General features: G+C 37.8%; 1 protein-coding gene across 3 annotated transcripts; it reads left to right on the top strand.

The window, feature by feature from the left end:
* The first annotated feature begins 5,058 nt into the window (after nucleotides 1–5,058).
* On the top strand, nucleotides 5,059–25,584 carry PAFAH1B2 (platelet activating factor acetylhydrolase 1b catalytic subunit 2). Of its 3 annotated transcripts, none has more exons than XM_024570812.3 (7): nucleotides 5,059–5,211; nucleotides 11,657–11,744; nucleotides 15,981–16,070; nucleotides 17,168–17,284; nucleotides 18,789–18,911; nucleotides 19,083–19,151; nucleotides 22,293–22,428. In XM_024570812.3, the coding sequence occupies exons 2-6, from the start codon at nucleotides 11,664–11,666 to the stop codon at nucleotides 19,122–19,124; spliced, it is 453 nt and encodes a 150-aa protein (XP_024426580.1). In that variant the 5' UTR covers nucleotides 5,059–5,211; nucleotides 11,657–11,663; the 3' UTR covers nucleotides 19,125–19,151; nucleotides 22,293–22,428. The 3 variants fall into 3 exon arrangements, with proteins under 3 accessions (XP_024426580.1, XP_024426577.1, XP_045059974.1); XM_045204039.3 differs by lacking the exon at nucleotides 19,083–19,151 and adding an exon at nucleotides 10,360–10,382 and having other exon boundaries at nucleotides 5,083–5,211; nucleotides 22,293–25,584; XM_024570809.3 differs by lacking the exon at nucleotides 19,083–19,151 and having other exon boundaries at nucleotides 22,293–25,584.

Raw genomic sequence — 25,584 nt, forward strand, 5'->3', positions numbered from 1 at the left:
TGAAACTCATGGAGTTTCAACCCATGAGTTCTTAATGCTACTAAAACACACACACATGTAGTTAACAAAATAAGAATATGATAAATTAACAATGGTCAGTGTGAAAACACAAATGTTGTTATAATGTTTTTTTACTGTGTTTCTAGTAATATCTCGGTCTGATCCCCAAAATATTAAAATTGAGAAATAAAATATTTATAGAATGTATAGCTATTGAATGAAAGGAAATGAAGCAAATGAAAATGTGTTAATTTGTAAGGATGCAAGTGAGTTTTTTTGTCTAAACATTTCTCAGTGTTGTTTTAGCAATAAACAAAACTCTGAAACTTTTTCTGTAAGCCATCTGACATTGTGTTGTACCCACAGAAATTACTGAAATAACACACCATGTGTTATTTCTTAGTCTACATGGCTTTTCTTCCCTCTTTCCATGCCAGAAATGCCAGGTCCTCTGAAATCTCCCAGTTTTATTAATGTAAGTGTCAGGAGCCGACCAACAGCCGACCCTTGACACAGTCAGGACGGATGAGATGCGTCTGCACAGCAGAGGCAGCTGTGGCTGGACTTCCTGTATATCTCTTCTTGCATGCATGTCTTTGCTATTACTAGGTGGTGGGATTTTTGAGCACTTGTATTTCAGGTCCACTGATCTGCAGAATTCCAATGCAATTGTACAAAATGATTTCTTGGCCATAGAACAAAAGTCTCTTATAACCCCTCCACAGCCTACTTCTCCTACCCATTGGAAGATTAATATTAGACAATGGGCAAGCCAGCTGCCCGAAAAATGGAGAAAAGTTTTACTAGATGTCCCCCTTAGTACTACCCCCCCTTATACCTTGGACAGGAATAATAATTGACGGAACTAGATGGGTAAAAGAGCAAGGAAAATAGGTGAACTATTATGATTTAAGCACAAAGGAACAAATACAAAGATCATCCCCTGCAAAGTGCATAAAGAAAGAACCTGGACAGAAAGATAGATGGCTGAGTTAGAAAGCCTAACCACATAGGCCCTTTAATAGTTCACATATAACTGCTAACTAGTCTAGCGTATCTTTTTGACCTATACCAAATTCTGAACACTTTGTTAGACATCAAATGATCAATAGCCATTTGGAACTCTGTACATGTAGTTACTTGTAGTTGTCTGATTGATAGCCCTCCTGGTCAAAATAACTTTTGTTTAGTATGAACAAATCTGTAGAACTTCCTGTACATTTTCTTGGTATTTCTGTATAGACTTTTTCTGCTTGAGAAATCATGCCATGCACCTGATCCTTTGATGTTATATAACAAATCCCTATAAAAATAAAGCTTGATTAAACTCTTAGAGATCGGTCAGACCCACAAGGGCTGGCCATTCTCCGGCATCAAACTTGGTGTCTGACCCCTCGTTCTTCGCCTGCGCCGTCCATCCTTTGGGGACCGTGAGACCCGCCGAGGCTGGACCCCGGCATGTAAGTAATGAAATACCAAGCAGTCTAAATTCTAGGCCTCATGGGTAGGATTTGGCACATCGCTCCAAAGTGCTAGGTTTACTCTAGCCCATTTGAGGCCTCCAATCAGTCCACAGGCATTGTTGGCGCTTGTATATTTTCTTCCTGTAGGTTGTCAGTTAGTCCCAGTGGAAGCCAGACTAAAAAGTCTGGATAGATTCTTAAAACCTGTCATCATTAATGAAAAAACAACTTGAAGGGCAAGTTCTCCTGGTAATTTTCAATTTGCCTCATAGTCGTCAGAAAACAGGTTTTTTTTCACCTATCACCAACTAGGACGTATGGAAAATACAGGCTTTGAAAGGGGCCCTGGGGGAGGAAGGTTGTGCTCAGGAATTGAGGAGGAGAAAGTGTGTATGCCATCAGAATTATGTTCCTGCATATAACTGAGGGGAGAGTGGAAGTTTAGAGCTAGAAAGGACCCTAGCAATAATCTACTCCATCATTTTTTTTTATCTTGCATACTGAGAAACACAGGCTGGAAGAAGTTCAATGAGCAGTAGCTCTCAGGCAAGAACCTAGGGCACCTTGAAGCCTAGTTTAGAATCCTTTGCACTATACCACCTGAATATTTTTGAAAATGAATTGTTTAGAGAGTTAAAATGGAAAACTCAGGAGACAATCTCTCAATAAATTTCAGGGTTCAGTGACATTGAGATTTTGTCAAAACACTAAAATCTGCCTAGGCCATAAAAGTAGTTAAATATGTGCCAAGGCTTGACTGGTGTGGCTCAGTGGACTGGGCATCATCCTGCAAACCAAAAGGTCACCCGTTCAATTCCCCATCAGGGCATGTATATGGGTTGTGGACCAGGGCAACCAACTGACACACATCGCTGTTTCTATCTCCCTCCCTTCCCCTCTATAAAAATAAATAAAATCTTTTAAATATTTGCAGAGGCTCGTTTAACTAGGTGTAGTATTCCCTGGGGGCACGCTTCCCTTATCTGTTTCTCAATTAAAAAGTTGAAAAAAACAAGAAAATATATGTTATGGGTTCCGCACAGCACACATTAAACACTTGATCATTCAACAGTATTTAATGAGTGTGTACTGTGGGCCAGGTACTAGGAATGCACAGGACAAAGCCCCTGCTAGCTCAGAACTTACAAGGAAAGACAGTATGTTAAAAAAAGTAATTACTGTACATTAAACTATGTTGAGTATTAAAATTGGAGAAATGCTGTTTCTCTTCTGTTATTAATATATTTCTGGGCTGCCTCTTTCTATATCACTTGAGTTTCCCAAACACAAACTCTTTCCAATAAAACACTTAAAACAACAAACATTTCCTGAGCACCTCACTGGTGTGCCATATATGATGTGAACTTATGCAAGAGAATTCCAAGGTAAACTAGCAAAGTAAAAATCATTTTATACGAAGACAAAACTTTTTTTGGATAATACAAGGTCTGTCCAGAAGGTACACAGCCATGTAATATGATAAATAGAGACATTTATTGAAGAAGATACAAGATACAAGAAACATTTTACATAAGACAATGATGCCTCAGTCCCCTTCAAAGTGGGCACCTTGGGACCTCACACAGTTCTCCCAATCACCATCAGCTGCCCTGTGGTATTTTCCTGAATCTCATCAATGGTCTGAAATCTCTTCCCTTTCAAAGGTGATTTTAGTGTTGGGAAAAGCTAGAAGTTGCAGGGTGCCAAATCAGGACAGTAGGGGGTCTGAGTCACCTGGGTGATTTGATGTTTTGCCAAAAAACTGCAGATGTGATGCATGAGTGGCCTGTTGTCGTGATGAAGCTGCCAATCACCTGCTGCCGTAACTACTGCCTTCTGAATCACCCCAGTAGTTTCCCTGGAGGAATTTTCTAGCTTCATGCAAAATTTCATGCAGGTTCATTGCTCTACTTACTTAGTCATTTTGAATGTGACAGCCACACAGTACACATGCTCACTCAAGGGTGTCTACCGCTCCCACTGACTTGTACAGTGAAGTCGTCATTGTTCATGCATGCGCATTCCAGTCCACTCTCCTGGGCTGCCAGGTTACATAGACATCGTGCAAACCATTCATTATATTAACTATGGCTGGACTTTTTCCAGACAGACCTCATATATACCTGATAAATTTAGTACCACTTGACAAGCACAGATGATATGAAAAAACAACTTGATATATCTTGAAACTTTAGGCTCCAGGTTTTTATAGTATTCTTAACAGATTTTGTTAGCAAAATCAAAACCCCTAATCATTTTCTGAGTGCTGGAAGCCTCTCCTAGTTTCCAGGCACAGGTCTGAATGGAGCCAGGCCAACTCAGGGCGCTACTCCACAATAATTTTTTACAGCCCCTCTCCTCTCTACCCTTAATAGATCCTGTGTTTATACAATGTTTTGTATAAAATATTCTTTTCAATATTAACTTTGTATGTGTATGTCTTCCCCTTGGGGATGAAAAGGGGTCACATGTTAAACCTGATAAGCTCAGGGGAGGCCTGCATGGCAGTCTTACAAACTCAAAGACCAAAGGAACCACATAGAATAATCTGAAATCAAAACTTTCTAACTAAAAGCAGTTCACTTCAGGTAAGCATGTCCTAAGGCAGTATTTTTCCCTAACAAAGGTCATTCTTCACTTTAACTGAACCAGTTGTCTTTTCGCCTCTAAGATAAGATTTCTTTGGAATATCAAAGTAATTTCCTTCCTCCCTCCCAAATCTCATCAAAGCACAACCACTACACCAGAGCAGAGACCACAAATCCCCTCATTGGTATTGTGGTAATTACTGATAGTTAACTATCCTATCCCCACAAGTGTAAAAGTAAGTGTATATTCTTTTTTCTTTTTATCCAATTCTAGAGATTTTCCTGCTTTGCTTTCTCTCACCTCCCTAGTCCATCACCAATGGGTTTCATGTAACTACCTTAGGCCTCCTCCCTTGATTGTTAATGCGTAAATAAAGGTGCAAAACTGCCATTTTCCGGAGCATTTTCTCAATCCGTTGAGATTTTGCTTCCCCCCGATTGTGGTCAGTTTGACCCAAATAAACTCATAAAAATTCTTACAGGTTTGGACATTTCTTATGTTGACACATTAAACTGGATGGATCATTAAGGAAAGGATTATGACTCGCCATTCCCCTATGGTATCATCATAAGAGGCAGTCCCCCAAAATAAGTACATTCATCATAGAAACAAATTCCACTCGTAATGTACAGGACTGTCTCATTAACCTTGAAGCCCTACTTCCCTCCCACTTTCAGCAACCTGGTTTATTCCAGGGGGTGGAGAAGGAAGCCAGGTTGGCTGAATGGGAAGGGAATGGCGTCAGCAAGAGGTCACGCCACATTGTCCCGAGGGTCTTCTCCACTCTGCGGTGACATTAAAGCAGAATTGAGAGATGAGCGGCTGAAGGAAAGATAGAGACCCAAGTCGTGCAGTCTACAAGCAAAAAAACGGCAGGACACAGAATAAAGTGGGGAACCTCGTGGGACAAGGCAGACGCCAGCAGCAAACTCCAGCAGCCAGGCAAAGTGGATAGCTGGGAGCCACCCAGTCGGGCAGGATGGGGCGGGACATCCGGAAGCCATTTGCCTGAGTGGCAGGGGAACCGGAAGTGAGCGTGCTGGGGCGAGGAGGGGGGGGGGGGAAACACACAGAACGGGGCCGCCGGACTGAACGAGCGGTAGACACCCCACCCGCCCACGCCGCAGCCTCTTGGGGCCCGGAGGGACCCTCTGCCAGAGTAAGTACCTCCAGGGTTGGCGAGAGCCTCTGGTTTAGAAGTCGGGGTTGGAAGGGGCTGCGATTTGTTATTGTGAGAGGCCCGTGGCCTCCCCTCCCCCACCCGGCCCCAGCAGCCCCTGTGCGGCCTCGCGCGCGCGCCTTCTTCGCCCGCCGGGTGTTGGTTCCCCAGCGGCCCTCGCAGTCCGCGGACCTGCGGGTCCCCCGCCGGCCCCCTTGGACCCTTTCCCCAGTACCCCACCCCCAAACCTGTCGATTCTCCTCTGCGGCTGGCCGCTCTTTTCACCCCGCCTTCCCGGGTGGAGAAGTAACCATAGCGGGGCGCGCTCCCTTCCCGCTGTCCACCCTCTGGGGGAGGAGGCCTTCCTGCGTCCCAAGCCCCTTTGGCCGGTGGTTCGCCACGGCGAGCACCATTTGTAGCACCTCTTCTGCCACAGTCTCAGCTGTTGCCTTTTCCTTCCATGCCCGACGTTGCACCTCTGACCCTCCTCTCACCTTTCCTCCTTTTTAAGAGGCTTTTAACGCGGCCCAAACCAGTTAACTCCTTTTGTTGAAAAAGCTCAACTCTTTAGAAACTTCTCCATTTCCTCCTCTAATATATTTTTTAAATGCATAGACTGTTAGCACTCATAAGGGATTGTTTCTTAGAGGGCTGTCCACCGTAGCACCTTATTTTAGAGATGGGACCCAGCGAGGTTACTTTGCCCAAGTCCAGCCAGCTAGTTAAACCTACCAGATTTTGTTTTGTTTTGTTTTGTTTTTTAATCCATGTCCACTTACCGATCAGGACCTTCTAGTCCACAGGTTTGTGATAGACCCATTGCGTGGTTACTCACCGTTGTGCTTTCCATAACTATCTCCACTCCAGCGTTGCTTTTCGTAACATGTATTTCAATACAAACATTAAGAAAACCAAACACCTGATATTTGGCCTCTTTTTAGAGCTTACCCAAGGAGAAAGGGAAGAGCACCTGGACCACACCCTAGGACCTCATTTTGTACAACTTTAAATTGGGGGAGGGGAGATAAAGGTGTGGAGAAAGAGGAAGGAGAAAATACAGATGCTTATCTTTCCTGAACTTTTGAGTAGCCTGTGCCTTGGATTTGCCTGTGTCTTTAAATTATTCTCCTGGGCACATTGTTCTCATAAAGGTTGCCTCCCTGTGGGGGAGCAGGGGAGGAGTAGGAAACCATTGTGCTTTAATTTGTTAGCTGGGGCATTTGATAATAAATTATGGATGTGCAGGAACCCTGAGACACACCCACCAGCCTCTGAGGCAGGGTGTTCAGAATAAGGCCTCCCTTCCCCTTCAGAATACTCTGCTAGCTGCCCCTGAAACAAAATGAAGAGTCTTAGGTCAGAGTGCAAACACTCAAATCTTTTCATTCTTAGTGCTCCGCCTGTTTTCTAGTTAAAAGTAAAGAAACATCCATCTCAGCTTGAGAATTTATAATTCTTTGTTGTTGGAACTGGTTTCTGATTAGACCCACTGCACAGTGTGGGTGTAAGCATCTGGAAACTGAGGTGTTATGCTGTCCACAGCCCAAGTTAAGGAGAGAAGATAGAACATGCAGGAAAATTGGGATATGCTGTGTAAGTCTCTTACTCCTCATCTTTCAAGAGAACTCGTTTTAATGAACAATTAAAAGCTTCCCTGGAATAGTCTTTCCTGGTCAGTTAACAAAACTTGTGTTCTTTAGGCATTTATCTCCATTAGGCTGGGTTTTTCTGATTGAGCCTGCTGTTTGTGATCTCAGAAGTTAATGCTGCACAGGGGAGATTGTTATGAATCAGTAAGGTGAGATGGGAGTAAAATCCCTCCCTGTTGGTACTTTCTTGGTGTGTTACTGATTACAGCTTGACCATTCTGAATACTACTATTACAATATTGGTCTCTACCTGAGGGAGAAACCCAAAATCATTCAGATTTTTGTGACCTACCACAGGCTGTTCTCCATATAGCTCTTCATTTGTTCTTATTTTTATTGCAAAGAACACAACAGTTTATTTTCTCTAACTCCCAAATTATTTGATTCTTCTAAATACATAGTTCTTTAGGTTGTACATTTTTCAGCCTGGCTCTTAAAAGAGGAGATTGCATGGGTTTGTGGCTGTTTTTCTTTACCTGCTATTTTAAAATGTTACCAAGCCATAGGCATTTGTAAAACTGAAAGCTACTTTGTGTCTGAGATTTTGATTTGTCAAAGTAACTCAAAATCCAAATGTCTGAAGGCACAAAGAAGTTTTTGCTCAGATACTTCGCCCTTGTAGAGGAAAACGGATGACCTTGTATTCATAGTTTAAAAAAAATAAAATAAAAAGACTAGCTAATTGGAAGTATTATGTGATCTTCTTTCAGTTCTACCTGCCTGGTAGTCTCAAATAAGTGACATTTTGTTTCTCAGTTTTTCTGTTTGTACAGCTTTTCGTTTTGCCCAGGAAAAAAATGTAGGATCAAGGTGAAAGTATTTTGCTCAGGGTGTCAGAATGCCATTAAATTAGGGTAGTAGTAATAGAAGATATTAAGTAAGTTGACTTAGTAAGTTAGAATTTGTCTTTGTACCATTTTCTCTTTTCTGATGTTCTTTGCTCAAGAGTAATAGGCTTTGTAGGTATGTCACCCAGAGTTTTAAGTCCCAGCTACCTCTATCATGGAATTCCCTAAAACTGAGGTGTAGTTTTATTTTTAAATAACAAAGCTCCTAGCACAGTATGTTGTATATAGTAAGTTCTTAGTAATTCTTAATTGCAATTATTTTAGATCAGTTGTTTACCTGTTGGAAGAACTTTGAAAATCCATGTCTGTAAAATGAATCATAGATCTAAAGAGAGGGTGTCCAACCTATAGCCTACCAGCCTCATGCAGCCCAGGATGGTTGTGAATGTGGCCCAACACAAAATCATAAATTTACTTAAAACATCAGATTTGTGTGCGTGTGTGTGATCACCTGTTGCAGTGTATTTAATGTGTGGCTCAAGACAACTCTTTTTTTTTTCCCAGTGTGGCACAAAGACGCCAAAAGGTTGGACACTCCTGGACTATTGGTCTTGAAAGTAGAGTTTGTGTACCCCCTGGGATACATAAGATGATGCATTGTAACACAGGAGAAAATTTAGAACTTTTTCAATTCTTTTTTTGTATTAAAAAAAACAAACTTTACTAATATATGTATTATATGTTATATAGGTTAGCAATATAATTAACATTACAATGTGCAGACTTACTATAATTCACATATTTAATTTACAAATAATTACACATTAAGGTGTATTTTTAAAAGATTTTAAAAAATGTTTGGACCCCACTAATCTGAACTGATTTTTTTTTTTTAAAGAGTTTATTTATTTATATTAGAGAGAGGGGAAGGGAAGGAGAGAGAGGGAAACATCAATGTGTGGCTGCCTCTCACGCACCCCCTGCTGGGGACCTGGCCTGCAACCCAGGCATGTGCCCCGACTGGGAATCAAACTGCAACCTTTTGGTTTGCAGGCCCGTGCTCAATCCACTGAGCTACACCAACCAGGGCTGAACCAGTTTTTACTCATGTGCTTTAGTTCACTTTATGCTTTCTTACTAGGTGTTCAGATTCTAGCCTCTCTTTGAATCTCTTGTTAAAGGAATCTATCTTGATAAATAGGCCATGCTGTTTTTGTAATCATATTTGTTCAAGATTTGACTCACTCTTTATTTATGGCCCTGTCTTCATCTTTGGGGATATGCAAATAAGTCTAATATCCCTTCCTAGTAATCTTCCAATACTTTGGCAGCTACTTACGTCCTGTGTCTTCCTCTTCCCCAACCAGTTTTTTTATAGATAATCTAGTTTATACATACCCATTTTTAAAAACTACTCTAATATGACAGGTTTTTAAATTTCTTACCATCTTGGCTCCTTTCCTCTAGAGACTCTCCTATTGTCAGAATTCTTTATAAGTTTTTAAACAAGATCTGAACATGGTATCCCAAGAACTGAAATGAGCATAAGGGCCTGCATTTTGTCTTTAAGTGGTGAGGGAGCAATTATTAAGAAGGTGCCTCATATTGACTATTTGTCACTCTTGTCCTTTAAACAGTCCCCTGTAAAAATAGTTTCAATTCTGTATCAGAGCAGGACAGGTTATTTTTCTCCTTCAGTAGTGGTCTCTCAATTAACTCTGTGTAAGTTAACTTTGCCTCAAAATACCTGCCATGTTAATTGTTTCCCCGAGTGGTAAAATAAATAAGAACAACCTAATGAAATGATTGGGTTTCTTAAATTTGTTTTAAAAGTTAGGAAATAGGCTTTTTCACTTGGTGGATGGAAAATGGAGCTGCTGTTCTATGTCTTTACATTATCTGCCTAATTTTGAAATCCTAAAATGGGAAAAATTGGTTGCCCTTTGTCTGTTTTATGCCAGTAGAACTTTTGATCAGCAGGCAAGAAAGTTACTTTTTAAGTTAAAACTATTAAACATTATGTCATATTTTGCCTGAATAGACCGACTTAAATCTAAAATTGAACGTAGACCCAGAGACATTACATAGAACATATAAATGTTTTATGGGTTTAAAAATACAAGCTAAAATCCAAGATTAAACAGTTCTGTATGGCTATTTGTTTTAGTCCCTGTAATCATTTTCCTTTTTCCTTTATTTATCTTTTAATTTTTCCACGTTTTTTAGACAGTGAAACCCCAAACAGATAGATACCATACCCATAGTCTGATTGGAGCTATACAGATTCACCTTGCAGTTCTTCCTGATTCTTGTATTTTTACATCTATGTTTTTAGTTCAGCGTAATATTTATATATGTCTTTTTTTTTTAAGGTTTTATTTATTTATTTTTGCGAGAGGAGAAGGGAGAAAGAAAGAGAGGGAGAGAAACATCTGGGTACCTGGCCTCCAACCCAGGCATGTGCCCTGACTGGGAATCGAACCAGTGACCCTTTGGTTTGTAGGCCGGCACTCAGTACACTGAGCCACCCCAGGCAGGGCTATATATGTCTTTTGAATGAAATGGTTAGATATAAGACCCCCTTTAAGGAGTCATCATCTACTTTTTTCTGATCAGTGGGCTGGATGTAACATGGGTCAAACAAATCTAATTTTAGTCACTTGCTGTGCAAATTACCTAAATTGTCTGATCCTGTTTTTCTCATTTTGCAGCATCTTTGTGAGGATTGGAGGTGGTAGGTATAAAACATAACACATATAAGTCCTTCATACGTAGCTATATTTTCTTTCCTTTTTTTTTTTTTTTTAGATTATATTTATTTTTAGAGAGAGCAGCAGGGAGAGAGAAAAGGGGAGAGAAACATTAATGTGTGGTTGCCTATCATGGGCCCCCCACCAGGGACCTGGTCCACAACCCAGGCATGTGTCCCGGCTGGGAATCGAATCAGCAACCCCTTGGTTTGTGGGCTGGCACTCAATCCACTGAGCCACACCAGCCAGGGTGGTAGCTGTATTTTCTGATAGTCACAAATTTTAGTAATCTAAAGAAATATATACATAGGGTGTGGATGGTATTTTACATCTTCAGTCAGATATGGGCCTAAACCTAAGCCTAATATTTTTAAGACTTAGTATCATTTGGAATTGAGCTAATTTGTTTGTATGGTTAGTGGTAAAATGCAATCCTTTTTCCAAGAAAGCTTAACTGTATTTGAGAATGGCAAAAGAAGGAAAAGGCCTCCTTTTTTTATAAGCCACAAAATCCTAGATTTTTCTTGTTTATCATCCTTTGCATTTGCCAAGTGATCTCTTGAGCCTAATGTCAGTAGTGTGTTTCTCCATTGTTGGTTTCTTGTTGTCTTTCTAGGAGATCAGAATTTCTAATTTTTCTGAATTTCACTTACTATTCTCCAGTAGCAGATGCCATATCTGGGCTCATTGTTAATAAAATGTCCTTAATGGAGCCTGTCAAAAGTAAAAATACCTAGTGTTTGTCAAAAACCAGAGCCAAAGCCTGTGGTCAATTTTATCATAATATGTATCACAGTACAGTTATTTGTGTGATGCTAGTTACCTGTGGGTTCTAGTCATTGCTGTAGTAATTTTTAAGTGTGTAAACTAGCATGCTAAAAGACTATAATGTAGATTTCATTGAATTGTAAGTGTCTTAATTCCTTGTGGCATTTAGTACTAACAGTAAAACATACTCATGAAAAATTAATATAGATGTATATACTTGGGGCAGGTTTTTAAAATGTAATGCATTATTCCCAAGTGATACTCAGACCTGCCTGGAAGTTTAGTGTTGCTAGATATTTATGGGATTTAAGCAGGTATGTCCTGGAATTCATCTCTGCTGAAATTGAAGTCCAGTAGTTTTGTTTCTATGCAAAACCGCAATGAAACTTAAATTTTATTATTTAAACCTGGCATATAGTATTTAAGTAAGCAGTAACAAATAAGTATTCCTGTTAGTGAATGAAATATGACAGTAATTTTTTTTCTTTAGGTGTAGAATGAGCCAAGGAGACTCAAACCCAGCAGCCGTTCCACATGCAGCGGAAGATATTCAAGGAGATGACAGATGGATGTCTCAGGTAAAAGGACGTGCATGTGTATTACTCACATGAGATGAGTATCTTCAGTTTTTGAGAGTTTTTTGACCAAAGCTGCAAAGGGGTGTTTTTAATGGTCAACAAGAATTTATTACTGTAAATAAAAATCTAACATTAGAAATCTCATGCCTAATCACTAAGTGATGTTGGAACTCAGGAATATTTTAAGAGCATGGTAATTGTCCCCTTTAATTTTAAGACATAACAGTGTCTCTATAGCATTCTTTTGTGAGCTTTTAAAAACTTTTGAAGTAATCTTAAAATTATACAATACTACAAAAAATTTTTTAAAGAAATCTCTATATCCTTCATCTGCACTTGCCAGTTAACATTTGTCATATCTGCCTGATTGTTGTGTCTGTGTTTATTTGTAAGTATATCCAAATACTGTTGCTTTCTGAACCATTTCAGAGTAAGTTGTAGTCATCATGCCCCTTCATCTCTAAATATTTCAGTGTTTTCTAAGAACAGTGACATTTTTTTCTTATAAAACTATAGTATAGTTATTAAAATCAGGACATTTAATACTCATACTATTATCTAACCTTACAACCATATTCCGACTTCTCCAATTGCCCCAATAATGTTCTTTATATCATTTTTCTTCCAAGTCTGGAATCACACATCACATTTATTTGTCATATCTCTTTATTCTTCTTTAAACTGAAACATTTCTTAGACTTTGTTTTTTATTACATTGACAGTTTGGAATAGTATGGGCCATTTATTTTAAAGAGTCCCTCAATCTTGAGATTTTTTCTTTTCCTCATAATCCTTTTCTTGCATAGTCAAGATTCAGAGTATGCATTTTTGGCAGGAATATCAGTGAAGTGATGTCTTCAGTTCATCACACAGAAAACACACAATGTTGGTTTCTGTCATTGGTGATATAGTAAGTCCTTACTTACTGTCCTCATTAGGTTCTGTGACTTTAACAAAATGGTGTATAATGAAACCAATTTTACTATATGCTAATTGATATAAACAAGAGTTAAGTTCCTACAATATTTCATCAAGATTATAACAAAACAATGTTGAATGAAATGACATTATTTGAGGATCTACTGTATTAACTTTGATTACTTGCTTAAGATGGTATTAGCCTAAACCAGTTTTTATTTTTTATAGTATGGACCCACGGGTTCTTAATTTTATTCAGTGGGTTATAAACCATTGCAGTTTTGAGACTCAGACTGCCCTGGGTTTAGCAGCTGGGATCCCTTTAAGCTGGCCCTTTTGTCTTGATATGTCCCCCTTTTTATTTTTAGCACTTTATGTTATTCAATATTCTTAGCTTCCTTTTAATAAATTGTTATCACTTAACAGTAGCCTATTCTTAACCTTTATCTGTTAGCTCTTTGGAGTAACAAGTTGCTATGATTTCAAGTTCCCAAAATTTCATGTTTTAGTATTTAGTGATTCTATTTATATACTTTGTATTGTATTTTCTTTCTGTTTTTGTCTTCCTAGGTTTAAAAATCAGTCTCTCAACCAGCTTTTTCTGAATGGTAGTTAGGTTTTTTCCAGCTCTTCACATGTGGATTAACTACTTGATTATTCTTACTTAATCTTACTCATTTATATTTTTAAAGAAATATTATGAAATATTTTGAGCATTGATGTATTTACCACATACCCTAAAAAAAAAATTCATAATAGCAATGCTGTTTCTTGTACACCTCTTACTGATCACATTTCTTTCTGTTTCCTACTTCTGCCCCCCCAAACCAGTATCCTAAATTTTGGTGGTTTTATTTTTTCCATGTATTTACTTATTACTTATATGTGTATAATCTCTTTTTGTCATAAGCACATTATAGTGTGTGCAGTTGTCAGATTATAATGTTGTATACCTGCAACTTACATACTGTTATTAAGCCAATGGTACCTCAATAAAAAAAACTTTTAAATAATATATAGTATTTCTTGCATGTTTTAAAACTTTATATAAATAGTATTTTTCTATACCATAGAAAAATGATATATATGATATAGTATGATATATACTATATCATACATGTTAAAAGTGTAGCTATCGTTTCTTTTCTCTTTTTAAATAGTATTCCATTGCTCTGTATGAAAATACCACAATGGATTTGTCCAGTTTTTTCATTGATGGACATTTTTGTCATTTATAACTTTATTAAAAGTAGTTAACTAAAATAAATGCTTTTCTTTTGTCTGGTACAAATTAGCAGGCTTTAAATAATTAGCCATGACTGGAAAAAAATTAGTCAAGGAAGAAAAAGAGATATGAATATTAAAATTTTTTAAAAGCTTGTATAATACAGAAGAGTTAACTTTACTGTTAAAATATACACACAGAATATGATTTTTGAGTATAGTTCTCTATTGAAAGGAACCAGAGCTTCTTGGAGAAATGACTGATTCTACAACTAGAATAAAAAAATAAAAGACGAGTCAGGTGCATCTTATACTGCAAGAAAGCAAGGAAGTGCTCAAAAAAGGAAAGGGGAAAAATGGATGGCAGGAATATCACTGAAGTGATGTGTCCTCAGGGTGATACTGGTTTGTCTCAACGATGATAGTAATTTTGACTCTTTGGAGCCAGTTTGATAGAGTACCCAAAGTACAAAGTCGAAAAATTTTTAAATGATGATGTTGGTTTTTAATTCAAAAAATAAAATAAATATTTATGAATCCCATTCTATAAGTAAATGATTGGATGAATAAATAAATATGGGACAAACACCATCTTAACAAAGTGATTGATGTTAACATTACTAGTAATAAGTTATATTGCTGTCATGTGCCCCCTGATAAAACAAGGGCCAATGGTACCTCACCTTCCTGATAGTCCCTGAAAAGAATTTATAACCTCAGTCTATTCATGAGAAAACATCAGACAAACCTATGTTGAGGGACATTCTCCAGAATACCTGACCACAACATGTCAAGGTATTAAAAGACAAGGAAAGACCAAGAAACTGTCCTGTTTTGAGGAGACTAAGGAGACCTGTAAACTAAATGCAACATGATACCCTGGACTGGTTCTGGGAACAGAAAAAAACATTAATGGAAAAATTGGTGAGATTTGAATAAACTATTTTAGTTGGTGGTATTTACCAATGTTAATTTTTTAGTTTTGACGAGTGTACCGTGCTTATGTAAGATGTTGGGAGAAGCTGAGTGAAGGATACAATACTGTCAAAGTTCGAGGAAAAAAACAGGATTCAGACCTTTTCCTAGAACTGGGTTAGAAAACTGTTGCCTAAAGCGTCACAGAAGTTTGTTTTCAGGGATAAACAAAAATTTGAAACGTTGATGGGTAAAATACATTTTAAAAAGTGTCTTGTGCCTTTAGGGCAAAGAGAAGCATTCCAGGACTAAGTCACCACTGCTTATAAACTTGGATTAGACAAAGGCTTGAGTCCTAGTTTGCCAGTGTCTCAGATTTGGAGTTAACGGGTATTTTCAAAGACATTAAAAACATCCAAGTAAATTACATCCTCTTGACTGGCTAGATAGCAATCCAACTCTTGGAACAATTAGAAAGATTGACTATAGACTAAATGTTAGATTTCATGGAATGATTGTTCATTTTCTTAGATGTGACAATAGTTTTGTGGTTTTGTAGGAGATTGTCCTTAGGAGATGCATGCTGAAATATTTAAGGGTGAAGAATCACAGTATTTTCAACTTATCTTCAGGTGGTTCAGCAAACACACAGATAAAACAAATATGGCAAAATGTTATTGTTAATTGTGGAACATGTCATGTAGTTTACTGTATAACTTTTCTGCATGTATATCTGAAAAAATTTTTTAAAGATTTTATTTATTTTTAGAGAGAGAGGAAGGGAGGGAAACATTGATCAGTTGGCCCTTGCCTGCCCCCCCAACTGGGGACCTGGTCTGCAGGCCAGCATTCAATCCACCGAGCCACACTGGCCAGGGCTGAAATTTTCTTTTAAAAGCTTGAGGGAAAGATAAGTTTTAAAAACCTGTTAAATATATTTTTCTATTTTGGTTTCAGTAGAATTATGGTTTTCTTGAGCATACTAGAATGATCAGTATTGAAAGGGTAGGAAGAAAGTTCCAGCAGTTTATTGCTGATTAAGTGGAATCAGCTTTAGGGACAAACCAAACAGGATGTTTAACAATAGAGTAACTGGTTGGACAACTGTTCTCTCTAGGCCAAGAAATCTCACGGGGGAAGAAATGCCAGTTTCTAATTTTTCTTTCTTCTTCAAACTAGCACAACAGATTCGTCCTGGACTGTAAAGACAAAGAGCCTGATGTGCTATTTGTAGGGGACTCCATGGTGCAGTTAATGCAGCAATATGAGGTAAAGTAGGGTGGCTCTTGGCTGCTAATGTAAATCCATTCATCACTAGAAGACTTTCGTTTTGAGCTGGACCTACAGACATATGTATGACACTGTAGAAAAGCTCTAATTGAGAGTATAAGGGAAGTCAGACATACCTGATGGAATTCTTTGTGCCACTAAGCATAATGAAACAAAAAAATATTAGCATTGTTTATAACTAAATCTTTTTTGCCTTTGCTTCCAAGCTTCACATTACATTTATTGTATTTGTTCTACTCATGATTTTCAATTTTTTGTTTTACTATTTTCTTATTTGTATTTGCTTATTTATGTTTGTCCTAGTAATGATTCTCTGTTTTTACTGTTCATGTTTTGTTGCTTTCTTACTTTATATGTTTTTGTAGTGGACTGTTCCAATTTTTTTTTTTTTTTAGTGCTTCTGTAATTTATTTATGTATTTATTTTTTTAATTATTTTATTGTTGTTCAATTACAGTTGTCTGCATTTTCTCCCCACCCCAGCCAAACCCATCTCCCTCCCTTGCTTCCACCCTCTCCCTTGGTTTTGTCCATGTGTCCTTTATAGTAGTTCCTGAAAACCCTTCTCCCCATTGTCCCCTTCCCCCCTCCCCTCTGGCTATTGTTAGATTGTTCTTAACTTCACCAATTTTTTTTTTAAGTCTTTAAAAGTTGATATTGCTTTTTTTCCAAGGGAAGTTTAAAAGAAAAGATTGCTTTATTTCTTTTTGGCTCCAGACACTCTTAAATTTCATCTTGTGTCTCTACTTTTACCCTATTCTTTTAAATGGCTGAAAAAGGGAAGGGAGAATTTACTGAATTGGCAACTTGATTATAAATGCCACTGCTGCTTAAGAGGCAGCAGGCAGAGTTGTGACTCCGTTCTTGAACTGACACGTCGTGCTGCGTGAAGAGCCGAGTTAGACGGTGGCATCTTCAGAGTCCTTCAGACTGTGAGCAGCGCATGGCTGGCAGTGCTGTGTTTGACCACGCAAGATGGAGACTTACTGCAGATGCTCACAACAAACACGTGGCAATTGGGAGATTTTATTTACCACTGATTTTAGCTTAAATAGATCGAATTTTTCTCTTTTTTAGATATGGCGAGAGCTCTTTTCCCCACTGCATGCACTGAATTTTGGAATTGGGGGAGATACAACAAGACACGTTTTGTGGAGGTTAAAGAATGGAGAACTGGAGAATATTAAACCCAAGGTAAACGTATTTTTTTAAATATATATCTTATTTAATCTTGAATTTTTTTCCATTACCATTTAGACCCCTTAAACTGCCCTCCCCCCCAGTAAACATATTTGTTAAAGAATACCATTAATTTTTAGTCTTTTTCAGATAGTTAAATTGTCTGAAACTGCTAGTAAAAGAGTTGCTTCTTTAAAGCATTATTTCACTGTTGTTTGGTTCTTGCCCCATTATGATAAATGATACTGTCATTGCTTAAGAGTATTGCAGATACACATTTAATTAAGAAATCAGTGTATTTGTTGTTTGAATGTTACTGGTAATTGTTATAATTATCTTCTTCAGCTGTAGGAAGAGATTTGTTGCTAATGAGGTACACAATTCTTGAATCTGTGACCATATGAGGGCTAAACTGCTTAGCTGTGGGCCATGGGAGCAGGGTCAAGATTCACTTCAGGAAGGAACTGTGGATCTGTTTAACCATATAAACAAGTTGGTAATCAAAGTCTCCAAGTCTTCTGAAGAAAATTTGGAGCAGATATGAATGAAGGTTCACCATAAATATGTACCCGGTACCCTATCACATTATAAACATCCTGCATGTACTTTTTTCAACCCCAAAGAAAAAGACAAAGCCGAGACACTGATAATAGCTGCTTTAGTTTTATTTTACTCTTTGCCTTTCTAATAGAAAAACTCATCCTTGTTCCTCTCCTTTGTGACAGGATGGAAAATTACTTTGTCAAGTCATAGTAAGATGCATTTCTCTAGGTGACAAACACATTGTACAATTATTTGTTTAAGAGAAAAACCTGGGGCCTGGCTGGTGTGGCTCGGTGGATTGAGTGCCAGCCTGTGAACCAAAGGGTCTCCAGTTCGATTCCCAGTCTAGGGCACATGCCTGGGTTGTGGGCCAGGTCCCCAGTTGGGGGTGAGTGTACAGGAGGCAACCATACTCTGATGTTTCTCTCCCTCTCTTTCTCCCTCCCTTTTTCTAAAAATAAATAAATCTTTTTTTTTAAAATTTTTTTTAAATAAAGAGAAAAACCTATTAAAACTGCATCCAGCCTCCACACCAGTGACTCTTCCTTGAATGCCATTGCGTATTTATACCTGTTATGCAGCTTTGGGTGCTTTTTGTTTTTTTGTTTTTTTCTAGAAGGTACTTCTAGTCAGGGAGACTTTGTGATATAGATAGCAAATATTTTGCCCCTTGTTTCTTAGATTTTACTTTTACTTTTTGACATGCCTAGGTTTTATTTTTAGACACTGATTTATTCTTTTGTGTATAGTTTCTGGATTTTAAGAGATTAGCTTTGAATTTCATGATGAAAGAATTCTCATATTCTAGTAAAATTTTACCACTTAAGTATTAATCTTCTGGAAATTTATCCTAATATATGAGGTATGAATGAGTGTATTAAGGTGACTTCTTAGTTGAAGTTACTCAGTACCATTTGAGAAGTTCTTTCAATTCTTAGGTATTTATCTTACCTTTTCTCCCCTCTCTAAATTATAGGTCATTGTTGTCTGGGTAGGAACAAACAACCATGAAAATACAGCAGAAGAAGTAGCAGGCGGAATTGAGGCCATCGTACAACTTATCAACACTAGGCAGCCACAGGCCAAAATCATCGTATTGGTATGTAGTCTTTGAGTGGGTGAGACCTTGATCTCATTAGATCAGGTGAGGACTCCTAGAAGTGTGATTGTTCATGAATATAAAGAATCTTTAGGTGGAAGCAGTTTGTTATACTCCTGAGAACTTTCTTCTGATATATTCCATTGTCTTACCGGTCTCATCATTTCCCAGACCAGCTGTGGGGTCAGCTTTTGTCTGCTCATCCTTGTTTAGAAGTGGAAATCCTCTTTGTTGTCTCAGGTAGCCGTATTTTTTTTTTTAACTGTCTTATAATTTTTTAAACTGCATATATGAGACTTCTTAGTCCTGAGTCTTTTTTTTTTTTTTTTATACCTGAGTTTGGATTGGCTTTGATGTGGTCTTCTGTTCCACTGTTAATATGTTAAAGGTGGTGTATTTGTAGGAATCTCTGAATTCTCTAACACGTCAGAAATTCTGTCACTAATAACATAGGTACTTTATAGTCTTAACCCTAACAGAAAGTGCTACTCTTTGTAGAGGTAAAACAGTACATCTTCCTGGTCTCAGAGATAAGCAGCTGTCTACTTGTCGATATCCTTTGCCCAGCTAACAATGTATGTTTTAGCAAACTCTGATATTGCTCAGTTCTTTAATGGGATAGTGTTAAGAAGATAGTCATTTACACAGATATGTGAGGATTACGATGTATAAAGAACTGTCCTAGGTCCTGCACAAATGAAAATGAAAAGACATAGTCCCTCTCGAGGATCTCATATTCTTGTGGACGGCCCAGCAGTATAGAGAGAGAATTATTGTACTGTGTGTGATGGGAGTAAGGAGAGTGCAGGGTATATTTTAGACATAAAAGTGGGTCTCTTAAGTTTAGTTTTAAAGAATTAATTGGTCTCCAGACAAATGGGGACAGGAAAGAAGGCATTACAGAGGAAAAAAAAATGATCAAAGGCCTATACATGTATGTGTGTGTTGGGTGAGTGAACACGGGTACTAGCAGAATCGGATGGAGTTTGAGACTGAGATGGGTAGGTGAGAGAGGGCACAGACAGGCCATGTAGGAATTTGTATGCCATGTTAGGCGCTTGCATTTTATCTTTTAGGTGCTGGGGAACCAGGTCTTGTCTTTTGTTTTTTTAAATACACACACACACACACACACACACACACGGTATTTCATTAATTTAATTTACTTGTATCTTGCCTTATTCTAGAAAGGATTACATTGTTGTTATGAGTTCACCTCTGAAGTACAGTGCCTGGTACATAGTAGTTGCTAGTACGTATTTGTTGCATGAAAGTTGTTGAGTAAATGCTCCATAAATATTCTTTGTTTCAACTAGACTTTAAAATTTGACATACAGTGGTTCTACCTACAACACTAAAACATTGACAGTGACCTACCTAGTCAGCCCCATGGGGGAATGACTGCACCAGTCATTTGTATAATACCTTTAATCATAGGACAATTATGAGGACTATGAAAACAATTTATGATGTATTTAAATGAAAATTTTGAATACTAAACAACATGTATATTTTATTTAGAATTACTAAAAGTATGTGTGTGATTGGAAAAGACAACAATAGTTACATAGTTAAAGGATTAGGAGAATAATATTTTTCTTTTGTTTCTTTTAACATAATATTTTAGCAGTTACTAATTATCTTAGGGGAGAAATCCCATACCCTTGATACTCATATATTAAGGAAAATATATGTAAATACAGTGAGCTACTTTTCTTGTTTTTGCTTGAAAGTTCCAATAGGTATAGTGCTCTGTTCTTGAGACTTAACCATTCTTTAAGGGCTTTGACTGCTGTGGTATTAGTGTGAAAGTTAGAACAATGCATGTATTTATTATCCACTGGCTGTCCGTCTTGGTTGCTCACTGTATCTCAACCAGACTTTGATATGTCAGCACTGACAGTCGCTCTTCTTTGTTAACTGTTAGATGCACAGCCTTGTACTTGTAACAGTCATGTATAAACTAGAGTTTAGGATGACCTTATCTGTGACATTTTGAGGTGTTTAACAAGGATAGAAGGAGGTGGACTAGGGTAATAGAGTCATAATTCTCTTTTGGAAGTATATAATCACACAATAAAATGGCATTAAATGCCCCAACATTTTGCTGAAAAAATTTAAAGCAGACATGAACAAGTACTTTGGGCATAAAAAATTTTATTTCCTTTTAATAGAATATCCACAGACAATCTGTTTTTATGACATAAGACCTCTTACCATACTCTGTAGTGGAAATGGATGTCTGACAGTTTTATAATAGATTTGATAAAGGCCGTTGTTAGTTTGAGATGATAAAACTTTGCTCTTACCATATAAGACCAGGCTTTTATTTACTATAGAAAGACAGATATCTGATTTATCTGAAAATCATATTAGATCATTAACATATAAATTAAAAAAATTCAAAGCATATTTCTGTTATAACCTACTAGACATTATGTGTCCTGATTCATCAAGACCGCACTTGTCCCAGCTCTGTTTCTTACATGTAGTAGTGTAGGTTCCATGTGGCATTCATAAACAGATGTGTATTTCAGCTAGATTATTCTAGTTACTATATATTGAAAATTATGTGAAGGAAAGACAACACCGGACATAGAAAGACCAGTCAGGAAATTTTACATTAATTGAGGTGTGAATAGTGTGATAAGTTCTCTAGCCATAGCAGTGTATATAATCAGAATGGAGGGGGAAAAATGAATGTGTTAGAAAAATGTTTAGGATGCAAAATCTGAGTAATTTAGTGATTAATAGATAATGTATGAGAGACACTGGATGTTGGAATAACCAGTTGATGTAGAGACTGTAGAAGGAGCATCGCTTGGGGGAAGATGATGAGTTGCTTTTGGACATGCAAAGTTGGGCCCTCCTCAGGAACATTCAGGTTTGCTTCCGTAGCTGATGGTCAGTATGAGTTCTGAAGCTCTAGGACAGGGGTGTCAAACTCATTTTCACCGGGGGCCACATCTGCCTCGTGGTTGCCTGCAAAGGGCCAAATGTAATTTCAACTCCTTAACAGTTAAGGAATAGTTACATTTATACAGTCCTAAAATTATTTCGGCCCTTTGAAGGCAACCATGAGGCTGATGTGGCCCCCGGTGAAAATGAGTTTGACACCCCTGTTCTAGGATGAGATGTGGACCAAAGTGGTTAGAGTAGGAAGAACAGTGAGCCAAAGAGGAGACCCTGAAGAATACCAACAATTCAGGGACAGGAGGAGGAAGAGGAACTCATGAAGAAACTGAGAAGGAATGGTCAAAGAACTTTTATTAAAACCAATCTAGTCCAGTATTTCAGAAATCAAAGGGGTAGCAAGTACCAAATAAATAGAAAAAAGCAAGTGACTCTTCTTATCTTATGTTCTTCTCTGCTCTACCCCAGGGTTTGTTACCTCGAGGTGAGAAGCCCAACCCTTTGAGGCAAAAAAATGCCAAGGTGAACCAGCTCCTCAAGGTTTCCCTGCCAAAGCTTGCCAATGTTCAGCTCCTGGATATAGATGGGGGCTTCGTGCACTCGGATGGTGCCATCTCCTGCCACGACATGTTTGATTTTCTGCATCTCACAGGAGGGGGCTACGCAAAGATCTGCAAACCCCTCCATGAACTGATCATGCAGTTGTTGGAGGAAACACCTGAGGAGAAACAAACCACCATTGCCTGACCGCCTCCTGTCAGTGTTAATTGCATCCCAGCTTCCTCAGATCAGTTATGTCACTGGCACTACAGAATCCTTCTCTTTCTTAAGGCACTTTGCATTGTAGAATGTTCCTGGATGTTCATATCTAGTGTTTGAAAGGGAGGAGGGATTTAAACTGGTCCTGTACATAGGTTTGTTTGACACAGAAGAAAAACTAGTTAAGGAAGAATGTTGTTTAAATTCATTTGAAACCAGAGGGGACTTTTTAGTTACATGTGTGACACAGTCATTGAATTATCACTGTTTTTTCTAGGACGACATCAAGCCTAAGTACTGAACAGAATGAAGGTTTCTCTTCTTGGCCTTTGTTTCTGTGGATTATGTCATGCATAATAATTATCAGAATCACACGTACTTGGCTTTAAAACATCTTTTTCCCAGTTTTTGAGGATCATAATTTAGCCTTTTGTTTTTATTTTCCTTTACTCATATGTATTCTTTTTTTAAATCATTTTTTATTATTACTCCATGTATTCTTAATGTTTTCATACACAGCATTAGATTGGACATACTTGTCATTCAGATACGGGGGGTGCTGTAGTTCCAAGTGCATTTGTTCCACTCAGTCTTTTCCAGACTTAGCAGTGAAAAAATGTTTTGCCCCATTTGGGGGACTGTATGGAGGGTATTATTTTTATGCTGCTGAATATCATGTCTGTAATAGACCCATGCATGCAGCCTTTCCATCCTTTTTTTTTTTTTTTTTTTTTGGTCCTTGTTGACATAACAAGCTTTTAACATTTTTGATGTAAGAGCTCTGTTGCTGGAAGTGTTAAGTCCCCAGCCAGTTACTCCCATGATATTTCTGATGTGTGACTCATTCTTGTGTGTGGGATTCTGTGCTATGGAGTCTGTATAGTGCTATCCATATTCAGAGTTCTGGTTTGTTTTGCTTGTTTGTCCCTTAGAACCTGTTAACAGTTTCCTTTGGGGGCAGAGGGGAATCAGAACTCTTTTATTTTCCATTGCATAAGCCTGACATTATTTCAAATTTTGTAGTATCTTAAGGTATACATATTTTTTATTGTCTTAGGTTTTAAATTATAACAGTCCAGAAAAATTTGGCCTTTTCTAATGGGGAAACAAGTGAAACAAGTTACTTGATCCCACCATTTTAGTAAAAAAGAACTAGATTTATTTAACTTTTAGGATTCTCCTTAATATATCATCATCTCAGAATTTCTTTCCAGAGAGCCCTGTATAATCTTAATGGTTTGAGCTGCAGTAACTGCCATTTTAAAAAGTGATGGGACAAAAGATGGTTTATTGTTCAGTGTACCTATGAAATGTGTACAAACTGGATTTACAAACAAATATTTTAAACTGGACCAGGTAGATAGTGAAATAATCCATCCAGATGTGCTCTGCAGTGATTCTGCTTAACATTCAAGTTCAATAACTAAGGTGTATATTTTATGTTCTGCTTGCAAGGCAAATAGCAGTGCTTTGTGTGTCGGAGGGGTGTCCTGATTTGTGTTAAGAGCCACTTCCGATTGAATGGGACAGAACTTGGGCTGTTTTATTTTTTTCTTGTCAAGCCTCTTTCTAGGAATTTTATTGTTTTTGTTTTATTGTCTTTTTTTTAATACAAACTTTTCTTAATGTATCATGTCTTCGTTAACAAGAAAATACACATGGTGTTTACTAAACTCATTTACCATATTAAAATTTTATTTTTATTAGCCCAGGTACTTGAATTTTTCAAGACAGATTTTTTTTTCTTCTTAGCTGAGATATAGTTCTAAGGAGAATAATTGATTAACCCACAGTTTTGTATGTGAAAAGACAGTTATCTATCCAGGTCTTCTGTTTATTAGGGAGTGTGGTCCAAACAAAACCATAGGTTACTCAAGCAGCATAGGCTTTGAGCTTCCCTTGACTGAGGATTAAATAGCCCTGTGTGAGCTGGCCTTCAGTTCCTTTGCTTATGTGTGTAAACCTGAGATGTTACTATATTTTCTATTTACCAGAGCTATGTGAGCAATAGTATTTGAACCACTAGCCTTTTAAATAAAAGTCTGCCCCATTGCTAATGTGCAGATGTTGAGTCTGCTTTCATTTCTTGCCAGCTGTCTTTGCATTGCTTTAGGCAAAGAGTACTTACCTGTTTTTCATTCATTGACATCCCAGTTTGCTACAGTGATAGAACTTAATGCTTAATCTTTAGATTTCTCACTCTCAGTCTCTCTCTCTCTTTCTCTAATATATGTGTATGTGTGTGTGTGTGTATACACACACACGTATATATAAATTTGATGTACTGTCCAAGCGAAATGTCCTTGTCATTGTGATGAAGGGGCCAAATTTCCAGGCAGCTAGCAGAGGTATTATTATTCTGTTACTCTCCTGGCAAATTTTAATTCATTTGCCCACCCGTTCTGGATAACTAAGTAGCAGCTGGTGATGGCGCTACCAAGATTTCTGTGTGGTTACATCTTGAATGTGGCAGGTGAAAGATGTGTACTGCCAGGGGTGATCTAGGGCCTGTTTTTCTGCTGCCCATAATACTCTAGACTGTCATGGGCCTATTTGTACTATATCTTGTCAAAAACATGAACCCACCAAAAACAAACCTGGTGTAGTTTATGCTCTGCTGCTAGGAATTCTCATTGTTAATTCTAACTTTTTTTTTAAACCTAGCCACTGTTTACCATTGTATGCTAAAGTCTGAAATAGTGTCTGTGCTGTGGTATATGGGCACTGCCAACTTTGTATTTATTGCAGTGAAGAAACTAAAAATATATGAAAATGTGGCTGCATGTGGGAGAAGTGAGTTGGGGGTCTTGTGAAAGGAGGCTTTTTGGGGTGGGGTCTCCCAGGCTTCTCCTTGGTATTCCTTCTTGGGGATCACTGCTGCTAGTTGACTGGACCTCCCCAAAGGAAGTTTGTGATTCTGCTTTGGCAAAGTTTCATTGACTAGTAGAACTCATTCTGTTTTAGTGTATAGTTCAATATAAATGTGAACATTTCATTTAAA

The sequence above is a fragment of the Desmodus rotundus genome, chromosome 5 (genome assembly GCF_022682495.2).
Source record: "Desmodus rotundus isolate HL8 chromosome 5, HLdesRot8A.1, whole genome shotgun sequence".
NCBI classification, from domain to species: Eukaryota; Metazoa; Chordata; class Mammalia; order Chiroptera; family Phyllostomidae; genus Desmodus; species Desmodus rotundus.

Bases quoted from the DNA above. Each gene is read 5' to 3' on its own strand.
- PAFAH1B2 (XM_024570809.3), top strand. From the start codon at position 11,664: ATGAGCCAAGGAGACTCAAACCCAGCAGCCGTTCCACATGCAGCGGAA. The intron at 11,745-15,980 runs GTAAAAGGACGT...TCTTCAAACTAG, and splicing joins ATGACAGATGGATGTCTCAG to CACAACAGATTCGTCCTGGA. The intron at 16,071-17,167 runs GTAAAGTAGGGT...TCTCTTTTTTAG, and splicing joins AGTTAATGCAGCAATATGAG to ATATGGCGAGAGCTCTTTTC.